This window comes from Heloderma suspectum, chromosome 12 (genome assembly GCF_057233095.1).
Source record: "Heloderma suspectum isolate Gila_16-S chromosome 12, 16-S_ref, whole genome shotgun sequence".
NCBI lineage: Eukaryota > Metazoa > Chordata > Lepidosauria > Squamata > Helodermatidae > Heloderma > Heloderma suspectum.
The window spans coordinates 15426701-15451030 of NC_139469.1; the positions used below are offsets into that span (position 1 = coordinate 15426701).

Here is a 24330-nt window from a genome sequence, read left to right on the forward strand (position 1 = left end):
ATCTACTGGCACAGAAAATAGAAATTTTATTAGCTACCATATCAAAAGAGACAGTGTGAAATTCTCCAGCAATTTGAGTTCTTTTGTTCATTTAAAAAACAAACACAAAGGAGGTAGGATTACTTATAACAACTTCTTTCCCCTGTTATACAAAGATGGGTGGGGGGAAGAGAAAGAAAGTAAGCCTGGAAGTTTTTATTTTAAAACAGCCTAAAAGAATTAAAGTACTGTGCAGACCACACATGGTGTTGAAAAACTTCATTTGAAAAATGTCCTTCATAAACGTGTTAATTCATTTTGGTTCCACAAGAAAGAGCTTCTGCAATTACAAAAGTGGATCGGATTTTTTGGCAACATTTCTAACACTGGGCTCGTATTTCTCATCCCAAAATCTGGCAACCCATAGAGAATTTCTTGCAACATGTTAATTGATTGCTTAGCAGAACAACCATACTGCAATCCATATTTCAATAAGACATTTGCTTGTTTAAGAGTATAATGCCACCTGCTTGCTTGATTTTAAAGTATCATGTATGTAGCCATTGGAATATACACACACACACACACACACACACACAGTTACCAAATGCTGGTAATATGTAACCAAAATCTGCTTAGTTTGGAATTAAAACTGTCACCACTGATATTAAAATATTTAAAACCAATCACAGGCCACCTTAAAATAAAAACTTATATCCTGGTCCTTAATATAAAACTGAGGGCCAATTAAAACAGACAGAAAAACCACATGGCATAGTCTTTCCTGGACTGTACCACTCTGATCTGTAAGTGAAGAATAGAATGTCTGTTTTAACGTCCCCCGAAGTTAAAAAAAAAATCTCCCTGTATATAGAAAGTTAGCAAGTCAGCATAGAACTGCTCTGCTCAATATGCTAGCTTTCCATGTGCAACGAGTGACTGATATGGGAAAACATATCACCTGCAGTCTAAAGTGGTAGAGTCCAGAATAGACTGTATCACTATGTCTGCATGGTTAAAATTGGCATGCAGATATATTTTTTAAACCACAGAATTATAACAGCAGATACAATTATTACTGAATATTTGTTTGCCAATGGAATGCAAGCCGCTGTATGGAACACAAACATGATACATTATCTGCTTAGTGGTCTTCTAACTCAAGTAGGCATCCCAGTCCAGCAAGAGCAAAGAAGGCTTTTCATATGCATGTGCGTCTCCTGCTAGACTGGAAACTGCATATGCAGAGGCTACTGATATCTGCATACAGCCATCTGGATGGTGCTCACGTTCTGGACTGGAACATGGGAAGCTGCCTTATTATATAGAGACAGTCTCTATATAATTTAGTTCATTTAGTTCAGTAGTTTCTACATTTGATTGGTAGCGGCTCTTTGCAGAGATTGCAGAGAGGGGTCTCTCCCAGCCCTACCTGGAGATGCTACGGATTGAACATGGGACCTGTTGCATGCAAACCATGTGCTCAGTGCATGTAGGAAATGTATGCCTTGCTGAAGCGATGTTTAGAACCATCAGCTTTGATAGCACTAACTAGTTTGAGGAAAGGACTGTGAATCTGAATTCAGGCTCCTTTTCACTGACGTGGGGAAGGGGGCCTAGATTCAAGCTTCTGTCACCACACCTCTGAATACATGGCGGGTGCTGTCAAAGCTGAAAGCAGCAAGCAACTGTGGGAAAGCTAGGGGCGCACAGTTATGCATTATCGGTACATGGCCAGCCCACTGCTATGCCTGTGGATCTCTGGATCAAGGCGGGAGTGGGCAAAATGAAGGCCTGGGGGAGTCAGAGTGGTGTGGATGGGTAAGAAGAAACTGGGACAGTGGAAGGTGGTGGCTCCAATGTCAGTGGGCCAGTGAATCCACTCCAGGTTTCAGTCCGAACCAATCAGAACTCTAAAGGAGCTATGCAAGGTGCTCTGCTCTGCACCTTGCATAGCTCCTTTAGAGTTCTGACCGGTTCAAACTGAAGCCTGGAGCGTATTTACTGCCCCCTTGGCATTGGAACCACCAGCCTCCACTGGACTGGGATCAGAAGGTGTAGAAAAGGAGATGGAAAATCAATGAGTGGAGGAGGAGACAGGATGAGGGCTAAAGTGGGGGAGTAGAGCAAACACACAGAAGCAGGAGTCAGAACAGTGGCCCAATGGAAATCAAGCTTCGATACTAGCTGTGAGTCATATTTTAATTATGAAATTTTCAGTTGGACTTATCTGATGAACAGTGCCATCCTACACATGTCTGCTTAGAAGTAAGTCTCGTTGTTTTCAATGGAGCAGACTCCCAGGTAAGCATGTATATAGGGTTGCTTCCTAAGTCAGCAAGTGACTTGCAGATTCTGTCTTGCATATTACAGGGCGGTAGCAAATTAAGAACTCTCTTGGGTCACGCCAGTGGAAACAGTATCCTGTATCCAACAGTACAGCTGACATCCATACATCTGAAGCAGGGTTTAACAGCACATGGCACTAAATGTGTATTCTATCCCTGGTTGGTCACATCTCAACAGCGAGCAATTTTAGGATTTCAACACCCAAGTATATTCTCCTGATGCTTTCATCTAAAAGCTATTGATATTCTTCTATGAATACTTAGTCTGATTTTGCAATGTCTCAAGAGCAACCAAGAGCCGTAACTGCATGTTGTAGCCGTAGTTATAGGAAACTAGGAAATATCACTTGAATGCATTCCTGGGACTCCTAACTATTGTACTTCTTGGAGAGCTGCGAAATTTTATTTTCTCAACATCATTAGGGCTTTCCCAAAGACTGCACCTTTATCCTCCCATTTGAGCTGCAGACTGCTGGAAAATAAACGAAGGTGAGGGGAACTGGGAAGGAAGAAAATAAACAGCAAAATTAGTGCCTGACACAATTAGCATTTTTAGGCTGTAATCCACTAGGGCAGGGGTGTTGAACCTCAGGCCTGCAAGCCACATCTGGCTCATCTGTGGTCTCAATTTGCCCACCTGGGGTTTGCCAAATAGCCACACACCCTTCTCTTGGCCCCATCCCTCCCCCCCCATTATTTGTTCTCTTCCCAGTTTTTGTGCTGTCTTTTCCCCATTATAAAGGGTTGAAATGCCCCTCGTCAGGCTTAGTTATTGTCAATAAGAGCTTTAAGCTAAAATATGATGGTATTTTCGGCCCCACCTGCTTTTGCCTTTGGCTCTGCCCACCACTGGAATGCGGCTCCTGAGAGCTTCTACAAAACTGAATTCTGCCCTTGGGCTGAAAGAGGTTCAACACCTCTGCTCCAGGGCACATCCACACCACAGACATAAACTAGTTTAACCGTCAGCCCCTCTTCCCAGGGAACCTTGGGAATTGTAGTTTTGTGATGTGTGGAGATAGGCATCTCAAACAGAGAATTATCAGCATTCTCAGTAAACTACAATTCCCAAGTTTCCTTGGGGGAAGCCATGACAGTTAAAAGTACTCTAAAATAGCTATACATTTGCAGTGCAGATAAGTGTCTATGCACACTTACCTGGGAGTAAGTCCCATAGAATTTAATAGGACTTACTTCTGCATAGACATGTATAGAATTCCGCTGCATATTTTATACTATCAAGAAGGCAATTATGGCATCATTATTATTACTTATAATAATACTTATTATTTAATAAGTGTCTATCCCATTTTTTTACAGGAAAAACTCTTACAAAGTAATGTATTATATATATTATAGGGATCATATCAACAGAATAAAAGATCTGCACAACTACAAGATAAAATAAAACAAGTCAGCATACACAGCAAAACAAATAATCAAAGGCCTTACTTGCATAAAAATGTTTTGAAAGCAAGATTTAAAAGCACAAAGAGAGCATTCTTGATAATTTGCAAATATGACACCCAGCATCTACAATGTACAAAATCTTTAAAGTTAAAAAAAAAAAAAAGGTCCATGCTTACCATAACCTCTAACAGTGCTCACGGATTCAGGATGTGGGATGGAGGATGAATACAGCAAACCACCAAAGGTTTAAGCTACTGGGGAAGGGAGCACCTGAGAAGCACAACGCATTGTGAATTAGAAGCATTTCTAATTCGCACATATATCTGTTTGTGAATTCGGCCGTCTGAGAAGGTTTTGGGGCAGGTAGTTTCTTGGCTGAAATCTGCCCTGTTGTTAGCGCATGATTTTCCCAGCAGCCATCACTAGCGAACAGCTGAGGGAATCAGTCTGGTACTTTAGACAGGGAAAGCAGGCGGCTTGATAGAGACTTCACATCCATGATAGAGCGAGCCAGCTTGCAAATGGGCTGTTGCCACTGGTAATACTTAGTGTCAGTGGGGTGCACAGACAGGAAAGCCATCCAGACCATCCATTCTCCCTCTCTCTCTCGAGTCCAGAAAAAGAGAAAGAGAGAATCAAAACCAAGTCCTTTTGCGGTAACAGAGAAGAACAGGAGACCTCTTGATTGGCCTGCAGTAACTCTAGGTGATGACTGCTTACCCCTATGCTATACATACACCAGGTAGGTTACCTGGAAGTTCCTTGATTCCATTTCTGCATCACAGCCAAGGTCTTTGCTCCTACATGTCAAGCATCCAGCTCTGCTCTTGAGTTGGGTTTTTCATCTTACTTGTTCTCTGTGTGTGAACCTTCTCTCTCCTGTCTGCCCATTGTGTTCCTCAGCCTTGGAATCCTCTTCTTCTTCATTTTGTTTATGAAAGGTATAGCTCCTCACAACATGCTCCCGCTCAGTGGTGCAGCTAGGTCATTTAAGGCCCTGGATGCAGTGGAGGCTGGTAGCTGCTCTGGGTTTCCATCAGAACCAGTCAGAACTCTAAAGGAGCTACCCAAGGTGCCAAACCCATTTGGGGGACAGGGTTCAGCACTTTAGATAGCTTCTTTAGAGTTCTGACTGGTTCTGATGGAAACCCAGAGCAGATTTACTGCCCCACCGAAATAGGAGCCACTGGCCTTCACTGCCTTGACTTAATGGTCTTATGGAGACCCCTTTGGAAGGCCATGTGCATTTCTTCAGTTATGAAACTTTTCTCTCCTCTCTGCCATTCCATGCTTCACAACTGCTTCTACATTCCTGATATGTTACAGCAACAAAACCAAAGAAAAAACCAACTCTGATTTAAAACCAAGGAAAACTCTTGAGCATGTGCAATTTTGCTTCAATCATAGCACTACCATGACTACAGGAACAAAATGGAGTTTGATTCTGCTGCCCTGATCTTCAATACATTTACTGGGGGGGGGGGGAAGCACAATTTTGTCATAGAAAAGGATATTTTAAATTAAAAAAAATACAATGAGCATCTGTAATCTGGCGCATGCCCAGTTCGCTCTTCCCTAACTCCAAAATGTTTAAAAATAAGAAGAAAGGATGCTGCAGTGAGCAGCATCAACCCCAGTGGGACCCGGCATGCCCGTGCCAGCCCAGGGGTTGATGCAGGGCCTGTTTGCCACTGGCCCCACCACCTGCTGGTCTTTGGATGGTCATTTTGGGGTGCCCCAGACTTTGCCCCTGAGGTCCTGCCCTGGCTGCACTACTGCTCTTACTTGGTTGGAGACACTGAAAGATGACAAGTGTAATATGTACAGGATTCACCGCCCCCCTTAAAGGTAGAGAGGCCAAATTAGCTAGAGTGTGTGGCTGAAAGAGCAGAAAAACATCTAGGTTTTTGTGAGAAGCTACAGCAGACATGAAGTGAGCAATGCCAGGGCAGCTGGGAAAAGGAGCTTCATCAGTGCCTTGCTGAGGGAGAGGTAATGGAATTGTCTTGTCAGCTGACAACTGTTTTTTGCTTGATGGAAACCCACAGGGAGCATGCCGGTAGCAGCACCTGAGCCCTCCTGAGAGAAAATCCCTGCAGAGTGACTAGGCCAGTGAGTACAAGAAAATTTTGATGTACTCCTCTTCGTATCAACCTGGGGAATAGCTACCTGTGGCAACACAACAGCTCAATCTGCTGTCCAGACAGGCAGAATGTTGCCAAAATGGCCCTGAGTTTCTCATCCTCAATCCTTGCTAGCTTTTGCCACTATAAGCCATTTTATAGAGTTAAATTTTACATTTGGGGCATACTGTTGCTGCTGTTTTAAAACAGGGGGGCACAACCTCAGTTCCAGGGGCCAAATCTGGCCTGACTGAGGTCCCAATCTGGCCCTCCAGGGTTCCCCAGATGGCCACACCCTTTCCCCTGGGCCCACCCACTTTTGCCCAACCATCTATTGTTTGGTGTTTTCCTAGCTTTCGTGCAGTTTTTCCCCCCGTTCTAAAAGGTTGACATGCCTCTCCTAAGGCTTAGCTACTGGTAATGACAGCTTTAAGCTAAAACAGGCCGATATTTTCCATTATTTCAGCTCCACCATTTATGGCTTTGGCTGTACCCGCTAATGGAATGTGGCGGGAGCAGAGTTTCTCTGCAATGGAATTTGGCCCTTGGTCTGAAAGTCGTTCTGCACCCATTTTAAAAGATGGAAGTGGAAAGCTTAAACGCCATGGGCTAAGAAACCATGGTCTCCAACAGAATGTCAGAAAGGGGCAATTGGCAGCAGTCTAGGGAGATCCAGGAGCCACAGGACAAGCCAGTAGCCAAGACCGAAGAGCAAGTTGGTACCAGGGGCAGGGTCAAGATGCATGCCAGTAATGGTCAGGATCGAGATGTGAGGAGGAAGTCAGGACCAAAGAATAACCAAGAGTATTGATCTTTCTTTTCTCCCAGGTATTTTAGGGTGCAATCCTATGGCCCCTAGACATTGTCTGAGGGGCCATAGGATAGTGGGGATTCCCCCTTCCAAGTCTGAGATCCGCCCCCCCTCCCCTGACCCCTCACAGCCAGTGTGGAGAGAACTGTGCCAGCTGTCTTCTGAAGTTGGAAACTTGACCTTGGAGAGGAGGAAAAGGGGGTGTTCCGGTGGGTGGGGAGGGGAGGAGACGAGTTATCCTGACCCTCTGCCAGCCTCCTTCCTTCTCTGAAGTGCCATCACTAGACAGGCTAAAAAGCCCGTCTAGCGAAATATGCAGGGCAGGAGGGTGGGGGAGGTGAAGATCGCCTCCACCACTCCTCCCACCTTTCTTTAAATGATCGGAAGCCTCCGAGTTTGGGGGCTTCCAATCATCAAGGGTGCAAGGGATTGCCCCCTTAGAGACTTGGTTTTTAGATCATATGGCTGTTCTTATATGTATATCCTGTGCTGTTGGTTTTTTTGCATTGCAGTGCATTCTTTCAGCCATTTGTATTGTGTTTTATTCTTTCAATCATTTGTATTCTGTTTTATCCTTCTGGGCACATTTATAATCTGCCCAGAACATTTGTTATCGGGCGAATAAAAAATAAAATAAAATAAATAAAGGACAAACCAGAACTCAGGAAAACCATCTTGCTCAAGCAAGGTTCATTGGGCCAGAGTGGCCACAACCCAGAATTAAAAGCACGTAAAAATGTTGAAATAATGAACTCCACATCTCCATCTAGAAATAGACAGGTCAGTCTTATTTCTGGTCCGTGTCAATTTCACATGTTTTCACAAATCTGTCCTGTCCTATTTCTACATGAATGTGCAGTTTTTAAAAAATCTGCACATAAATTGTATATAAATATGTATTAACGGCAAAGAGCGGGACGCAAATGGCATCCGCTGCGCCATTTGTATCGCTACTTTTGCCGTGATAGGCTACGTAAATATTTATGTAGCCTATCACGGCTAAGTGAAGGGACGCAAATGGCGGCCGCTACGCTGACTGCCATTTGCGTCCACAGACCTGCCGCAACCGGATGTCCGGCCGTGGATGCACCTGGCCAGCGGCTCTGCAGAGTCGCCATGGAGCGGAGCCGGCCGGGGAGGATTCTGGGGGGAGGGACGGAGCGCCTCCCCCCTGACCGCGGATACCACTTACGAAACAGGTAAGTGGTTTCGTACATCCCTAGCTATGAGCATCTCTACACAGGGCTTATATCATGCAATCAAGATTGATCGCTTGCAGAAGTTTGCAGGTCCTTTACATGATGTTGTCAACCTCCAGGGCCCCTCCCGCGGTTTATGACCTTTATCTTGCTTTTAAAAAGAACAGAGATAATGTGATAAGGGACGTTAATCCGATCTATCAGGTGTGTGTAATGACAGTGTTGCTGTATAATAACAGCGCCATCTAGTGGCTGTAAAATGAAACATATAGAACTTGCTGAGAAAGGAAGTCCTCAATTCAAAGAATGTGTCTGCCTGAGTAAAGAAGCCAATCTTAATCCCGAAAAGAATCTGGAAGCAGAAAGCCCCAGTAAGGATGTGGGATTTCAGCCTCATGTGATGAACCCCTATGATTCAAGTGAGTTTAAAATGCAAAACTGCGTATGTTCAGAGTATTTCTTTGAGGGGGGGGGGGTTAAACCAGAGTTAGCAAACAGTTGTTTTCTAAAAATGTAGAAATAGTTGTAAAGCATGGAAGGATGGGGGCAGTTGTGTGCTTCACAACTGAAGCAATACAATACAGTCATTTAAAGCAAGCAAGCAAGCAAGCGCACGCGCGCGCGCGCACACACACACACACACTATCCCAGACTAGTTCTATTATTGGTAATAATAGATGAAGAAAAATAAGAGACATCTAAAATATTCTAATGTGTTGATTATTGGGGTAAAGAAATACCTTTTAGGAAAAAAACAGATTGGATAAGGTTAAGCTTGGGGGGGAAAGACTTCAGTACGCTGATGACACACAGCTCTGTCTTCCTGCGACATCTGAATCAGGTGAGGCTGTGCAAGTCCTGGATCAGTGCCTAGACTCAGTCATGGGCTGGATGAGGGCCAATCAATTGAAGCTGAATCCTGGCAAGACAGAAGCCATGTGGGTGAATGGTTCCCGGTCCAGGAGATAGGCTCATTGCCTGTAATGTTCAGGGTCTAAAATTACCTAGCTGTACCACTGAGAACAGGCTGTGGCCGTCCCTTCTGGTCAAGGCTATGATCCTTGGGATATGACACTGGGCAGAAATTACACACAGATATAACAAAGGAGGCCACTATTTGCTACAAAGCTGTATGCTACCTCCAGGATCCGAAGCAGGATACCTCTGAATACCATTTGCTGGGGAACAGCAAATGCTCTTGCCCTCATGTCCTGTTTGTGGCTTCCCCAGAGGCAACTTGTTGGCCACCATGGGCAACAGAATGCTGGACTAGATAGACCTTTGGACTAAACAGACCATCTTATTGGACCAAAGGTGTAACATATGAATATGGCCTGGGAGTGATTTTTCACTCACCATTCATAACAGACGTGTACATCGGTCTGGTTGTGCTTTCGCCAAATGGGATGTCTTGGATGCTTGTTCTGGCTCCATCTAGTGCCAGCTGAAGACTCTGAAGCTGCAATTCGTTCAGGTGTTGGTGCTGTGATGCTGTCACCATGGCTGCATTTTCAGGGCCCAGGTTAGCTATTTGCTCTGGAGACAGCTCCTGGATGGGTAAAAGCAAACTTTCAGGGTGCTTTAGGATACCTATAGCTCAGCACAAGTCAGGGTCCGAGGTCCAGCAGAAGTGACAGCAAAAAGCAACAGGTACACACAAATATGCTTGCACAACAACCTGCTGTTTTGCTCTATGTGCTCACTAGTTCTTTTTGTAAAATATATAGAATTGCACTCATGAGTTCGGATTTCTGTGAATTCAACCTATGCATTCCATAGCCAACCATTTTTTTCCAAGTCAGTTGGGTTTTTTTAAACTTGGGGTGGGGGGATTTGCGCAAATTCACAGTTGGCACAAAATTCTCATACATCCATTAAAAAAATTCAATTCTGCAGTCTTGCAAACCATTTTTTACTTTTGGGGGGGATTTGCACAAATGTGCACTTGTGTTAATCTGTGTGAATTCACACTTGGAACAAAATTCTCATATATCCCCCCCCCCCCAGTTCTGTCAGAGAGTGGATGACGGAATGAAAGACGCCTGACAATTCGCGTAACTGATTTAACAAAATCTGTACATCCCTAGAATTACATTTGTGTTTGTTAACTTTACCACTCATGGTCCATCTTTCCCAATCTGTCAAGAAATCTTTACAAAACATTTCTAGCCCTCATGAAGGTAGAGGTACAATTATAAGTTGCAATTACAATGTCTCCTAAAAACTTCCAAACCGGCAGGTAAGTACAAAGAAACTGTGAGATTCCATTATGTTCGAAGAAATCTCATTCCTTCTCACTCCCAAAGCCACAGTCCCAATCTGGACCAAGGGCCTTGCAGCAGCTTTTGGTTTAAGAAGCAAAGAAATAGGGAATCATTGAAAGTAATGTGTAGTTCAGACTTTCAAATAAGCCCACAAAAGCTAGTAGTCTGCTGAGGGTTGGCAAAAGAGGGATGGAGAGCTCTGCTCCTCCTCCAGAAGCCTGGAACATCTTCCTAGATTGAAGTTCTCTCAAGTTCTGGAATGGCCCTCTCACCCAGGCTGGCCAATAGCAAGGGCTATTTATTTAGTCAGCGGCTAGACAGCCATAGGATATGTGTGTCAGGAGCGCTCTGGCAGCCTCTCCCAGTAGACTCCAATAGCCAACTCAAGACACAGACGAAAGGATTTCTTTTCAAAGCTTTAATCCTTTTACAACTTAATGACTCTTTCAGGTGCTAATCACCAGCGACTAAAGCAAGGAACAGCAGGGTGGCCTAAGCTTCAAGTAGTCAGTTGATCCCCATTTGAAAGAGAGTCACTTGAAGACCCAGAACTTATGGGCTAGGGAGAGATCCTCCCTCTTTCCCTTGGGTCTATGGGAGGCGGCCGTTGCTTGAGCACCAAACAGGTGCTACGCCTCCTTTCCCGCCCTCCATCACTCGTTGCTCTTTGCATCTGCATCGATCATCTAAGAAGCCCCCCTCCCACATTCTCTCACTGCCAGGGTCGCTATCTATCTTAGCAATGCTGGCAGGAGGAATCTCTGCCAGGTGCTGAGCCTGGGAGGGATGAGCTGGCCCCTCTCCCACGGACAGCTGTTCCTCCTCAGAATCCGAACTGCTCTGAGGCTCTCTGGGCTCAGTTTCCACCCTGACATCATCCCCGCTCCCATGAGGCCCCCCCTCGTGCTCCTCCCCTGGGGCCCCGGGTTTGTGGGGGTACACCTGGTGGACGCGCCTCAGCAGCAATGGAGCATGCACATTTTCCAAGGGTTCCCAGGATCGCTCATCTGGCCCCTACCCCTTCCACTCCACTAGATATTGCAGGCGGCTGCAAGAAAGGTGGGAGTCCAGAATCTCCGCGACCTCAAACTCCTCCTCCCCCTCCACTAGCACTGGAGATGGTACACCACCTCTTAGTCCCGTAAGAGGTGGTGTACCACTCTCAACTCCTCTAAAAAGTCATGGGCTGCTGGCACCGAAGAGGGAGCTAAGGTGGATGGGAAAGCCTTGGGGTGGTAACCAAAATTGGCAAAAAATGGAGTTTGGCAGTTGGAAGCATGGCAGGCATTGTTATAAGCAAATTCTGCGAGAGGCAGCAAGGAAAACCAGTCATCCTGCTGGTAATTGACATAACAGCGCAAATATTGCTCCAGAGTCACATTGGTGCGCTTGGTCTGACCGTCCGTCTGTGGATGGTGGGCGGAGGAAAGACGGAGCATCACATGGAGAAGCCCAAGTAGCTCCCTCCAGAAATGGGCAGTGAATTGGGCCCCCCTATCCGAAATGAGACCCTCGGGCCATCCGTGGAGCCGGAAAACATGTGCCAAAAACAGCTCTGCCGTCTCCCTGGCTGTGGGCCACCCGGAGCAGGGGATGAAATGGGCCATCTTAGAAAACAAATCCACCACCACCAGAATGGTGGCCTTACCGTGTGAGGGAGGCAAGTCAGTGATGAAGTCAAGGGAGAGCAGTTTCCAAGGTCCTGAGGGGGTAGGCAGGGGGTGAAGCAAGCCTGTGGGCTTGCCTGAGGGGGCCTTCACCTGCTGGCAGGTTGGGCAGGAGGCAACATAGGTCTTGATGTCCCGACACACACGAGGCCACCAAAAATCCCGCGCCACTCTGTGCAGGGTCTTGGCGAAGCCAAAATCCCCAGCAGTGGGGGAGTCGTGGCACTGATGGAGGACCTTTTCGTGGAGGGGTCTAGAGGGCACATAGACCCGGCCGGAATGGTAAAGCAGGCCACCTCGCAAAGAGAAGGGGGTAGAGTAGGGGGGAGCAGAGGCTAGCCCCAATTCTTCCACTTTTGTGTGAACAAAATCATCCTGAGCCTGTGCACAGTGAAGGAGCTCCTCCCAAGAGTGAGGTACCACAGCTGCCGCCAGGCTCTGGGGGGGAAGAATCAGAGGGGGGGGGAATTCCCCTCACCGCCTGGCTGGAGGTCCGGCTTACGAGAAAGAGCATCTGCTTGTAGGTTGTCGGAGGCCTTCACATGGCAAATCTTAAGGTGGAACCGGGAAAAAAAAAGTGACCACCTAATCTGCCTCTGGTTTAAGGCACGGGCTGTCTGAAGATGTTCCAGGTTGCGATGGTCGGTTCTAACTTCAACTGGGTGCTGTGCCCCCTCCAGCAGATGACGCCAGGTCTCCAAAGCGGACTTGATGGCCAACAGTTCCTTCTCCCAGATGGTATAATTCCTCTCAGACATGTTCAGCTTTCTGGAGTGGTAGGTGCAGGGTTGCAAACCGCTGCCCGCCCGATCTGGCTGAAAAAGAACCGCCCCAACCACAAAGTCAAAGGCATCAGTTTGCACTACAAAAGGCTTCCTTGGGTCGGGATGCAACAGCATCGGCTCAGAACTAAAAAGCTTCTTAAGTTCCTAGAAAGCCTGTTGGGCAGATGCCGTCCAATGAAATGGAGATTTCCTGCCCTTAAGGAGGTCTGTGAGAGGAGATGTCAGCCGAGCAAAGCTGGGCAGGAACTTTCTGTAGAAATTAGCAAACCCCAGAAAACGTTGCAAGTCCTTCTTGGTGGATGGAGCCTGCCAGGAGAGGACAGCCTGGACCTTTGCAGGATCCATCCTGATACCGTCAGCTGAGATAATGTAGCCAAGAAAGTCCAAAGAGGTTAGGTCAAACGCACATTTCTCCAGCTTGGCATAAACATGGTTCTCGCGGAGGCGCTGGAGGACGGAGGAGACATGGTGCTGATGGGCATGGGGGTCCTCAGAAAATATAAGTAAATCATTGAGATACACAATGAAGGAAGTGTCCAAATAGTCTCGGAAAATGGCATTCATAAAACACGAAAACGTGGGGGGGGGGGTGCAGGCGAACCCAAATGGCATCACTAGGTATTCATATGCTCTGTACCGGGTGCCGAAACAGGTCTTCCACTCATCCACCTCCCGGATGCGAAGCAGATTGTAGGCGCCACGCAGGTCCAACTTCATGAAAACCTTGGCTCGCCCCAGGCGCTCCAGCATCTCTGGTATGAGGGGGAGGGGATACTTGTCGGGGACTGAGACCCAATTCAAAAATCTGTAATCGTGCACCAGGCAGAGTTCTCCAGATCTCTTGGCCACAAAGATGGTAGGGGCGCAGGCGGGGGAGAAGGAAGGGCGAATAAAGCCACGTTTGAGGTTTTTGTCCAAAAACTCTTGCAGAGCTCCAAGTTCCGACTCTGACATCGAATACAGCTGACCAGCGGGGATGGTCGCCCCTGGAATGAGGTTAATGGTACAGTCAAATGGGCGGTGTGGGGGGGGAGCTGGTTGGCCTCCTTCTTGTCAAAAACATCCCGAAAAGCCGCATTCATCTCTGGGAGGATCATGGTAGCTGAAGAACTGCCAGAAGCAGACGAGGAGGGGGAGGAAAGGGTTAAGGCCTGGGCTGGGACTGGCGCCTTGGTCGGGAGGCAATGCTCCTGGCAGTAGGGAGACGCAAACTCTACCTGCTGAAGCTCCCAAGAAATCTGAGGATTATGCTTAGAGAGCCAAGAAACACCCAGGATGATTGGGTATTGGGGAACCTTGGCCAAGTGAAACTGAATCTGCTCAACGTGGGACTGGGTGCGCAGAGTGAGTGGAGCTGTAATCCGGGTCACCGCGCCTGAAGAAAGAGGACGCCCATCTATGGTCTCCACTGCCAAGGGGGCAGGAAGAGGCAGGGTAGGAATCTTGTGGAAGAGGGCGAAGGTTTCATCCATGAAACTGGTCGTAGCCCCCGAGTCCACTAAAGCCAGGGCCTCCACCCCACCCCACTGGGAGGAGCAGAGGTGAACATGCAATAGGAGATGGGAGGGTGGGGGGCGGTTGCGGAAGGCACCCACCGGGTGTGGAAACGACCCCCACACTGGAGACCCCCAAAAGGCTTGGGGGGCACCCTAGTCAGGCCTGGGGGCGAGGAGGAGGAGGGAGAGGAAGGAGAGGAGGGGGAGGCAGAGAAGCTGCGGGTCTAGCGCGGCAGGTTCTGGCGAAATGACCCAGTTTTCCACACCGAAAGCATCGGCGCTCTGTGCGCTGCCGCTCTAGTTCCTCCAGCAGCAGTGGGGCTCGGGTAGCTCCCAGCTGCATTGGGGTCTCCTCTGCCCCCACCGCAGGGGAGGGGGCAGGAAACAGGGGGAATGAGAGGAGGGAAATCTCGGCCCCCGGTGCCCCACCGGGTCTGCCGGTGCCCCTCCAGCCGACTATCTATCTGGAGACAGGTCTGGATGAGGTCCTCCAAAGTAGGCAGGCTAGGCGTGTGCGCCAACTTGTCCAAGATCTCGTCATTCAAACCGTCCAAAAACTGAGCCACTAGTGCGGCATCATTCCACTGTAAATCCTGCATCAACAAGCGAAAAGTTGTCACATAGCTGGAAACTGAGTCCTTGCCCTGCCTGAGGCGGCAAATCTCCCGAGAAGCCATCTGCGTGCGCAGGGGGTCACCGAAAAATCTGGCCATCGCTGTCATGAAACCTTGATAGTCCCCGAGCAGGGGGTCATTAGCGAGAAGAAGTCCTGAAGCCCATTTAGCTGCCACGCCTGAAAGTAGGTTAATGATGAATCCCACACGAACCTGTTCCATCAGGAAATCCTCAGGTTGAAGGTGCATGTACAGCTCCAATTGGGCCCGTAAAATCTGAAAAGTCCTTTCTTCCCAGAAAACTTCTCTGGCAAAGCCAGAGGCACTTGCGGCGGGGGGGAATCGGAGGTGGCGGGGGTTGAACCGCAGCTTGCAGATTCTGTACGGCAGTCGTCAGTTGAGCCACTTGATCACGGAGGATCTGGTTCTCTTGCGCCAGAGCTTGCACTGCCGGGTCCCTGGCACCCTCCATTCGGCAGGAGGAGAAGAGAGAGAGAGAGAAGAAAAAAAAAGAGGAACGGGGATCAAGCTGTCAGGAGCACTCTGGCGGTCTCTCCCAGTAGATTCCAAAAGCCAACTCAAGACACAGACGAAAGGATTTCTGTTCAAAGCTTTAATCCTTTTACAACTTAATGACTCTTTCAGATGCTAATCACCAGCGACTAAAGCAAGGAACAGCAGGGTGGCCTAAGCTTCAAGTAGTCAGTTGATCCCCGTTTGAAAGGGAGTCACTTGAAGACCCAGAACTTATGGGCTAGGGAGAGATCCTCCCTCTTTCCCTTGGGTCTATGGGAGGTGGCCGTTGCTTGCGCGCCAAATGGGTGCTACGCCTCCTTTCCCGCCCTCCATCGCTCGTCGCTCTTTACATCTGCGTCGAACATCTAAGAAGCCCCCCTCCTGCATTCCCTCACTGCCAGGGTCGCTATCTATCTTAGGAATGCTGGCAGGAGGAATCTCTGCCAGGTGCTGAGCCTGGGAGGGATGAGCTGGTCCCTTTCCCACGGATAGCTGTTCCTCCTCAGAATCCGAACTGCTCTGAGGCTCTCTGGGCTCAGTTTCCACCCTGACAATTAACACCCCTCCCCCTAACATTCTGGTTGGCTAATGCCAAAGATGAATATCACCTCCAGTCAGGGCAAATTAACCAAATGTGACCAGAACAAGAAACAAATGCCATCCGAATATATCCATACGAAGGTTGGCGGTTGGCCAATGGGGATGTTGTGTCTGTCAGCGTACTTATTTATTTATTTATTTATTAATTATTATTATTATTTATTTTCAACATTTGTACACCACTCATCTGAAGAGATTCTGGAGCGATAAACAATAAGAGATAAAAGAATAAAAAGCTAAAAAGAGTTGACCACCATATTAAAATTATTGTTTTTTAAAAATAAAGTGCCAATAAAAACCATGGTTGGTCAACCAAGGAAGGCTTCCTAGAATAGAGCTGTTTTCAGGAGGCACGGAAAACAACACAGTGTTGGTGCCTGCCTGACCTCCAGAGGCAGGGAGTTCCACAGAAAGGGGGCCACTACACTGAAGGCTCTTCTCCAGGTAGACTCCAATCAGGCCATAGGTCCATGTGGAACCACAAAGTACTTCCACCTCAGACTAAGTGCAGGGATTGAGGAGAGCAATACCTTTGGACCACGCCATGACTCGTATATGACCATTCATTATCCTAGTGGTTTTTGCCCCATCCTTTTGCTTCAGCAGCTTTAAAATATGTTGTCTGCCTTCATTCTTGCTTGCAGCATGCAACATTAGACATGCAGCACTGCTATTGATGTGAGCCGCAAAATGAAGGGATGTCATACCCCAGCTCACTGATGGATCTTTCCTTCCAGTGCAAAATAACTTGCCAAGTGTGGCCCATATGATTAAGCCTCCTTTTAAAACCCAGCACTGTTATTATAATTGTACAGTAATTATCTTTCCATGTAGAACAATGACAGCAATTTGTACAACTGACACTTACAACAGTGCCTCTGAGTTGCCCTTGATTTTGCATATTGTTTTATATCTCTCAGAAGAAATTCTCACCCACAAGGTAGCAAGCTCTTTTCACGATATAAATTAACAACGTTTTGTATGTCTGAACTTCTGCAAAAGGTTGCTTTGTTCTTGAAATTATAATATCCAAGGTTTTAATTTGTATAAAGAGAGCTGTAAGGTGATTTCAAGTAGAACTCTTAAGTCTGGATTATGAATCTTTCCCATTTTGAATTTACAAGCATGGATGATACAGCTTAAACACTGACTCTCTTCAAGAGATGCCCATGAAGAGATCAGGGCTTTTTCTGAACTTTCCCAAACCACAGCCCCTGTACCAATAATTGTATCGAAAGAAAAATAGAACAGTATTTCCCCTAGTTAAAAAAAAATCGGTAAGCAATACTGAATCGATGGATGGGGGTTCACAGCTGCGTAAAACAGCTCTGCTACATGCATGCTACTCCATATATGTGGATGACACATTGCTTTCATTGCTGTGACTAAAAATCTTACCTGGATTCCCAATGCAAACTATGGATCTGATCCAGATTTTGTCATACCTATTGAAATCAATTGACCTAATTTAGTCATGACTAACATAAACCCCATTGATTTCAAGGGGTCTTCTCTAAGTATGGCTAAATCTGGGTCCAACCTTCTCTCTCTCTCTCTCTCTCTCTCGCACACACACACACACACAGATCTCTTTCTGACCATAGCTTCACAGTGGAGAAACTGCAGTTGTTCACAGAAGAATCCTCATTGATGGATTATGGCCACTGTTATTTATCTGTTATCATTTATCATTTATCATCATTATAAGAGCCTACCTCCAAGAATGCATTTTGTTGTTGTTGTTGTTCAGTCGTTCAGTCGTGTCCAACTCTTCGTGACCCCATGGACCATAGCACGCCAGGCCTTCCTGTCCTGCGCTCTCTCCCGGAGCGTGCTCAAGTTCATATTCATTGCATCCGTGATGCTATCTAGCCATCTCATCCTCTGCCGTCCCCTTCTCCTTTGGCCTTCAGTCTTTCCCAGCATCAGGGTCTTTTCCAGGGAGTTTTCTCTTCGCATTAGGTGGCCAAAATATTGGAGCTTCAGCTTCATTATCTGTCCTTCCAATGAGCACTCAGGGTTGATTTCCTTTAGGATGGACTGATTTGACCTCCTTGTAGTCCAGGGGACTCGTAAGAGTCTTCTCCAGCACCACAGTTCAAAAGCATCAATTCTTCGGCGCTCAGCCTTCCTTATAGTCCAGCTCTCACAGCCATACATTACTACTGGGAAAACCATAGCTTTGATTAGACGGACCTTTGTCGGCAAGGTGATGTCTCTGCTTCTTACTATGCTGTCTAGGTTGGCCATAGCTTTCCTCCCAAGGAGCAAGCGTCTTTGAATTTCATGGCTACAGTCACCATCTGCGGTGATCTTGGAGCCCAAGAAAGTAAAATCTGTCACTGCTTCCATTTCTTCCCCTTCTATATGCCAGGAAGTGATGGGGCCAGATGCCATGATCTTAGTTTTTTTAATGTTGAGTTTCAAACCAGCTTTTGCACTCTCCTCTTTCACCCTCAACAAGAGGCTCTTTAGATCCTCTTTGTTTTCTGCCATTAGGGTGGTATCGTCTGCATATCGGAGGTTGTTGATAATTCTCCCGGCAATCTTAATTCCGACCTCTGATTCATCCAACCCGGCATTTCTCATGATGTACTCTGCATATAAGTTAAATAAGCAGGGTGACAATATGCAGCCTTGTCGTACTCCTTTCCCAATTTTGAACCAATCGGTTGTTCCATGTCTGGTTCTTACTGTTGCTTCTTGACCCTCATACAGGTTTCTCAGGAGACAGGTAAGGTGGTCTGGTACTCCCATCACTTTAAGAATTTGCCACAGTTTGTTGTGATCCACACAATCAAAGGCTTTAGCGTAGTCAATGAAGCAGAAATAGACGGTTTTCTGGAATTCTCTTGCTTTCTCCATGATGCAGCGAATGTTGGCGATTTGATCTCTAGTTCCTCTGCCTCTTCGAAACCCAGCTTGTACTTCCGGTAGTTCTCGGTTCGCATACTGCTGAAGCCTAGCTTGTAGGATTTTGAGCATCACCTTGCTGGCATGTGAAATGAGCGCAATTGTGCGGTAGTTTGAACACTCTTTGGCGTTGCCCTTCTTTGGAATTGGAATGTAAACTGACCTTTTCCAGTCTTGTGGCCACTGTTGAGTGTTCCAGATTTGTTGGCATATTGAATGCAGCACTTTAACAGCATCATCTTTTAGGATTTTAAATAGCTCGGCTGGAATACTGTCATCTCCGCTAGCTTTGTTGTTACTAATGCTTCCTAAGGCCCACTTGACTTCACTCTCGAGGATGTCCGGCTCAAGTTCAGTGACGGCACTATCATGGCCATCAGGGACATTCAGATCTTTCCTGTATAGTTCTTCTGTGTATTCTTGCCACCTCTTCTTAATCTCATCTGCTTCTGTTAGGTCCCTGCCTTCTTTGTCCTTTATCATGCCCGTCTTTGCACAAAACGTTCCCTTGAGATCTCCAATTTTCTTGAAGAGATCTCTAGTCTTTCCCATTCTGTTGTTTTCCTCGATTTCTTTGCATTGTTCATTTAAGAAGGCCTTCTTATCTCTCCTTGCTATTCTCTGGAACTCTGCATTCAGTTGGGTATATCTTCCCCTTTCTCCCTTGCTTTTCGCTTCCCTTCTTTCGTGAGCTACTTGTAAAGCCTCATCAGACAGCCACTTGGCTTTCTTGCATTTCTTTTTCTTTGGGACGGATTTCGTTGCTGCCTCCTGAACAATGTTACGGACCTCCGTCCATAGTTCCTCAGGCACTCTGTCTATCAGGTCTAATCCCTGAAATCTATTCCTCACCTCCACTGTATATTCATCAGGGATATGATTTAGGTCATACCTGAAAGGTTTAGTGGTTTTCCCTACGTTCTTCAATTTAAGCCGAAATTTTGCAAGAAACAGCTCATGATCTGAGCCACAGTCAGCTCCAGGTCTTGTTTTTACTGACTGTATGGAGCTTCTCCATCTTTGGCTGCAAAGGACATAATCAATCTGATTTCGATATTGACCATCTGGTGACGTCCATGTGTAGAGTCGCCTCTTGTGCTGTTGGAAAAGAGTGTTTGCTATGATCAGCATGTTCTCTTGGCAAAACTCTATTAGCTTTTGTCCTGCTTCATTTTGTACACCAAGGCCATGCCTGCCTGTTATCCCGGTGATTTCTTGACTTCCTACTTTAGCATTCCAATCCCCTATGATGAAGAGGACATCTTTTTTTGGTGTTAGTTCTAGAAGGTGTTGTAGGTCTTCATAGAACCGATCAACCTCAGCTTCTTCGGCCTCAGTGGTTGGGGCATAGACTTGAATTACTGTGATGTTGAATGGTTTGCCTTGGATTCGTACTGAGATCATTCTATCATTTTTAAGATTGTACCCCAGTACTGCTTTTCCCACCCTTTTGTTGACTATGAGTGCTACTCCATTTCTTCTAAGGGATTCTTGCCCACAATAGTAGATATGATGGTCACCTGAATTAAATTCGCCCATGCCTGTCCATTTTAGTTTGCTGATTCCCAAGATGTCGATGTTCAATCTGGCCATCTCATGTTTGACCACCTCCAGCTTACCTTGATTCATTGATCTGACATTCCAGGTTCCTAAACAATATTGTTCTTTACAGCATCGGATTTTCTTTTCACCGCCAGACACATCCACAGCTGAGTGTCCTTTCGGCTTTGGCCCAGCCGCTTCACTCTTTCTGGCGCTACTTGGAAATACCCTCTGCTCTTCCCCAGTAGCATATTGGACACCTTCCAACCTGAGGGGCTCATCTTCCGGCGTCATATCTTTTAGCCTTGTGATACGTTCCATGGGGTTTTCTTGGCAAGAATACTGGAGTGGGTTGCCATTTCCTTTTCCAGTGGACCACATTTTGTCAGAACTCTCTGCCATGACCTGTCCGTCTTGGGTGGCCCTGCACAGCATAGCTTATGGCTTCACTGAGTTACGCAAGCCCCTTCGCCACAACAAGGCAGTGATCCATGAAGGGGCCAAGAATGCATAGGGCAGTATATATGGTTCCCCCTTCCACACACATACACACACACACACACACACACACACACACTTTATTCTCACAACAATACTGTGAGGTAGCTTGGGCTGAGAGGTAATAACTAGCCCAAGGTCACCTAGTGAGCATCATGGCTGAGTGGGGATTTGAACCTGGGTTCTAGCTCAACACTCTAACTGCTACACCATAATTGACCATTAAGAAAGGCACATGAGAAGAAGTCCTTCATAACATGCCCATAATGAAGGCATCTGCTCACATCACCATTTGTTTAAAACAAAGAAGTAGTGAAGAAAAGAACTGAAACATCCTCATACTTACTTTGAACATTTCACCAGGGATACATTTTATTGCTGCTGGCTGGAAATATGGCATCAATTCTTTATCAAGAGCTTTTAATTCTTCCTCATTTAAACCAGCTAGAGAGAGAGAGGGAGGGAGAGAGGGAGGGAGAGAGGGAGAAAGATATCAGAACGGAACCTTACACAATTAAGCTGAATTTGCGGCTTATGTGCACTTTAGATGTTCCACATGCTTTAGCTGATCAATATTTGATTCTAACATGTTTTCAGACACCTCTGGGAAATCAGGCTTCTAAGACAACAAGGAGATTCTCTGCAATTAAATTAATGTTTGATGTGAAGCAAGTCTAGTAAAAATTACTTTAGCAATCCAATTTTTGCTTTACTTTGTTTCTGTTTTAAAGGTAACGGTACCATTTCTCCCTGTTTGTTGCTCCCTTCCTCCAATACTTCTGTCATAATAATCTCTACCTTGTTTACACCAAAACGTCAGTCCCATGCAAGAAACAAATGTTAAAATAAGTTATGCCATATATTTTATGGGCCAACGTCACACAACTCAACATAAAGTTAAGTTTAACTCAACGGAGCTGACTTCTAAGTAAATGGTGCACTAGATTGCACAGCAAACTACAATCGTAGACACACTTACTAGGGAGTAAGCCCCATTGGACTTACTTTGGAGTAAACAGGCACAGGATAGCAGGATGGATGCCTGAGGAATTTGATCTTTGCAGATTCTGATCAGAAGGGACCTGATCTGAAACTCTGGTACTACTGTCTAGATCAGAGCAGAATTTTGCAATGCAGTTCCTGGCTCAAAAAATGTACGTTACAGCATGCATCTATTATGATAAAGTATGTTTAGAAATGTTTACCTTTTGATAAAATGTGGCTAGAATGTTGTGAAAAATATTTTTAAAAATACATTTTTAATACACATTTATATATAATTTATGTGCAGATTTTTTAAATGCACATCCATGTAGAAATAGGACAGAATAGATTTATGAAAACATGTGAAATTGACATGGACCAGAAATAAGACCGATCTGTCTATTTCTAGAGGGCAATGTTGAGCTCATTATTTCAACATAAATATGTTGCTCAATATGTGTGTTGTTTGGTTTTAGTTTTTGTGAACCGCCCAGAGAGCTTCGGCTATTGGGCGGTATAGAAATAAATAAATAAATAAATAAATAAACAAACATAAGTGCTCTTAATTCTGAGTTGTAGCCACTCTGTAGGACAGCCTTACCCAACCTGGTGCCCTCCAGATGTTTTGGACTTCAACTTCCATCAGTCCCAGCCAGTATGGCCAATGGTAAGGATGCTTGGAGTTGTAGTCCAAGGTATTTGAGGGCACCAGGTTGGGGAAGGCAGTTGTAGGACACCACTACACCCCTCCGCTGTAAGAGATGTGGTGGATGTTGACGAGAGATGGGGTCTTTGTGATGTCATGGCTTTGAAACTCTTTTCCCGCCTGGGTGCTAGTCTGGCAATGACTTTGGTATTTTCTGCACTAGGTGAAAATCTTTTTATTCTCCTAGACCATTGTTTTTAAAATGTATTTATGCCAGAATGCTGCAGACTCCACTGTTTTACTTGGTCGCTATTGTTTTATTTAATTGTTTATGCTTTTAACTTAGTCTGCAAAGCTGCAAGGATTACAGGATAATATAAAATATTCAAGTTAAAATATTTCTCCACACGCACGCGCAAGTTGCACTGAATACAAAAAGCAGACAAGAGTCTGTCGATTCTCAAGCAGCAGACAGTGTTTTGGGTATATCATAGAATCATAGAAGAGTAGGATTGGAAGGGGCCTACAAGACCATCGAGTCTAACCCCCTGCTCAATGCAGGAAGCCAAGTCAGAGCATCCCCGACGCTAAAGATGTGCAACACAGTTTTAACCAGATCCTGCAGAAGAGGGAGGGAGGGTTTAATGCAGGGGTGCTGAATCTCTTCCAGCCCATGGGGGCTGCATTCCAGTGGTGGCTGAGCTCTCTGAAGAGCTGCTGAAAACAGCCAGCGTGGCTCTGCAGACAGCCACCCTATCTGAAATACCTGGCTCTGAGGGGTCCTTCCTCAGAGCTGGGCACTGATTGGAGAGGGGTCCCAGGAGATCGCCTGTTGACTGCTCTGGAGAAGGGGTGTCTCAGGGGATCACCTGCAACACAGGCAATCTCTTGGGATACCTCTCTAGCCAGGCAATACCTAGCTCTGAGGAATCAGCCCCTCAGAGCCAGACATTTGAACCTGGCCAGCTCTCTGAACAGCCAGGCAGTCTGCTTTTGTGGCTAGCGTGGATCAAACAGAGAGCCTATGTCACCTCTGTCTCACTCTGAGAGGGTTCTTAAAGTGAGCCAGAGGGTGGGAAGACTCCTCTGGAGCAGCCGCCCATCCTCTGTCTTGCTCTGACAACCCTCTCAGAGCAAAACAGAGGGCAGGTGGCTGCTCTGGAGAGCCTCGCCAGTTGCTCTCCTCCTGTAGCATTCGCCGCAGCGGCAAGCAAAGCTGGCGAGAGTCCATGGAACACCTAATAGTGCCGCCACCTCACTCCACCAACATGTCAATTGGGAGCCCCCTGGTGAGGGGGATGGGGGAATGCACAATTCACTGCTCCTCCTGGTCTGCCACGTGAAGCAGGGGATTCACCCCACCTCATGGGAGGGCCAGCCCTGGTAGTGACAGTGGTGTTGAGGAGGGAACCCATTCAGGGGTTCTTACGCAAAGCTCCTGCAAAACCTGAAGCTAGCACTGAGTGTCTCACAGAGAGTCTCTATATATCTTTCTCCTATTTTTTCCTTGACTATTGTGATTCAGAGGTATGTAGTACGAGGTGAACCAGATCACTGAGAAACTCATTGCTTGCTATGGATGCATAAGCCTAATTCTTACCTGCAATGGTACCAACCTCCTGCAGAATGGATCTGTTCCACTCTGTAGCAATTCCAAACACAGACTCTGCCTTCTTTTTAAATCCTTTCAGAACATTTGCACTACACAGCAAAGAGCCGATTCTTGCAACAACAGCGCTACAGAGAGGGCAAAAGGAGACTCCATCACATCCTGTAATTTTACACATCAGTTGAAAAGGCTGAATATTGAAATTGTCTTAGTGCTGCTTCATGCATGAGATTCTTTCTATACAGTTATCTATAATAGTAAAAAAGGATGTCTGTCTGTCCATTCATCTGTGCCATAGCTTACAGTGGTGTCCTACAGAGTGGCCA

At 46.4% G+C, this 24330-nt stretch overlaps 1 protein-coding gene across 1 annotated transcript in view; it reads right to left on the reverse strand.

The window, feature by feature from the left end:
* Positions 1–24330, reverse strand: part of OTOA (otoancorin) — a 72255-nt gene continuing 47925 nt past the window's right edge. Inside the window, exons 25-29 of the mRNA XM_084818467.1 lie at positions 23996–24132; positions 21112–21209; positions 9227–9419; positions 3914–4007; positions 1–2826 (exon numbers count right to left, since the gene is read on the reverse strand). Of these exons, the coding sequence (XP_084674593.1) occupies positions 3940–4007; positions 9227–9419; positions 21112–21209; positions 23996–24132 (496 nt within the window). The 3' untranslated portion in view covers positions 1–2826; positions 3914–3939. The remainder of the gene's footprint in view (positions 2827–3913; positions 4008–9226; positions 9420–21111; positions 21210–23995; positions 24133–24330) is intronic.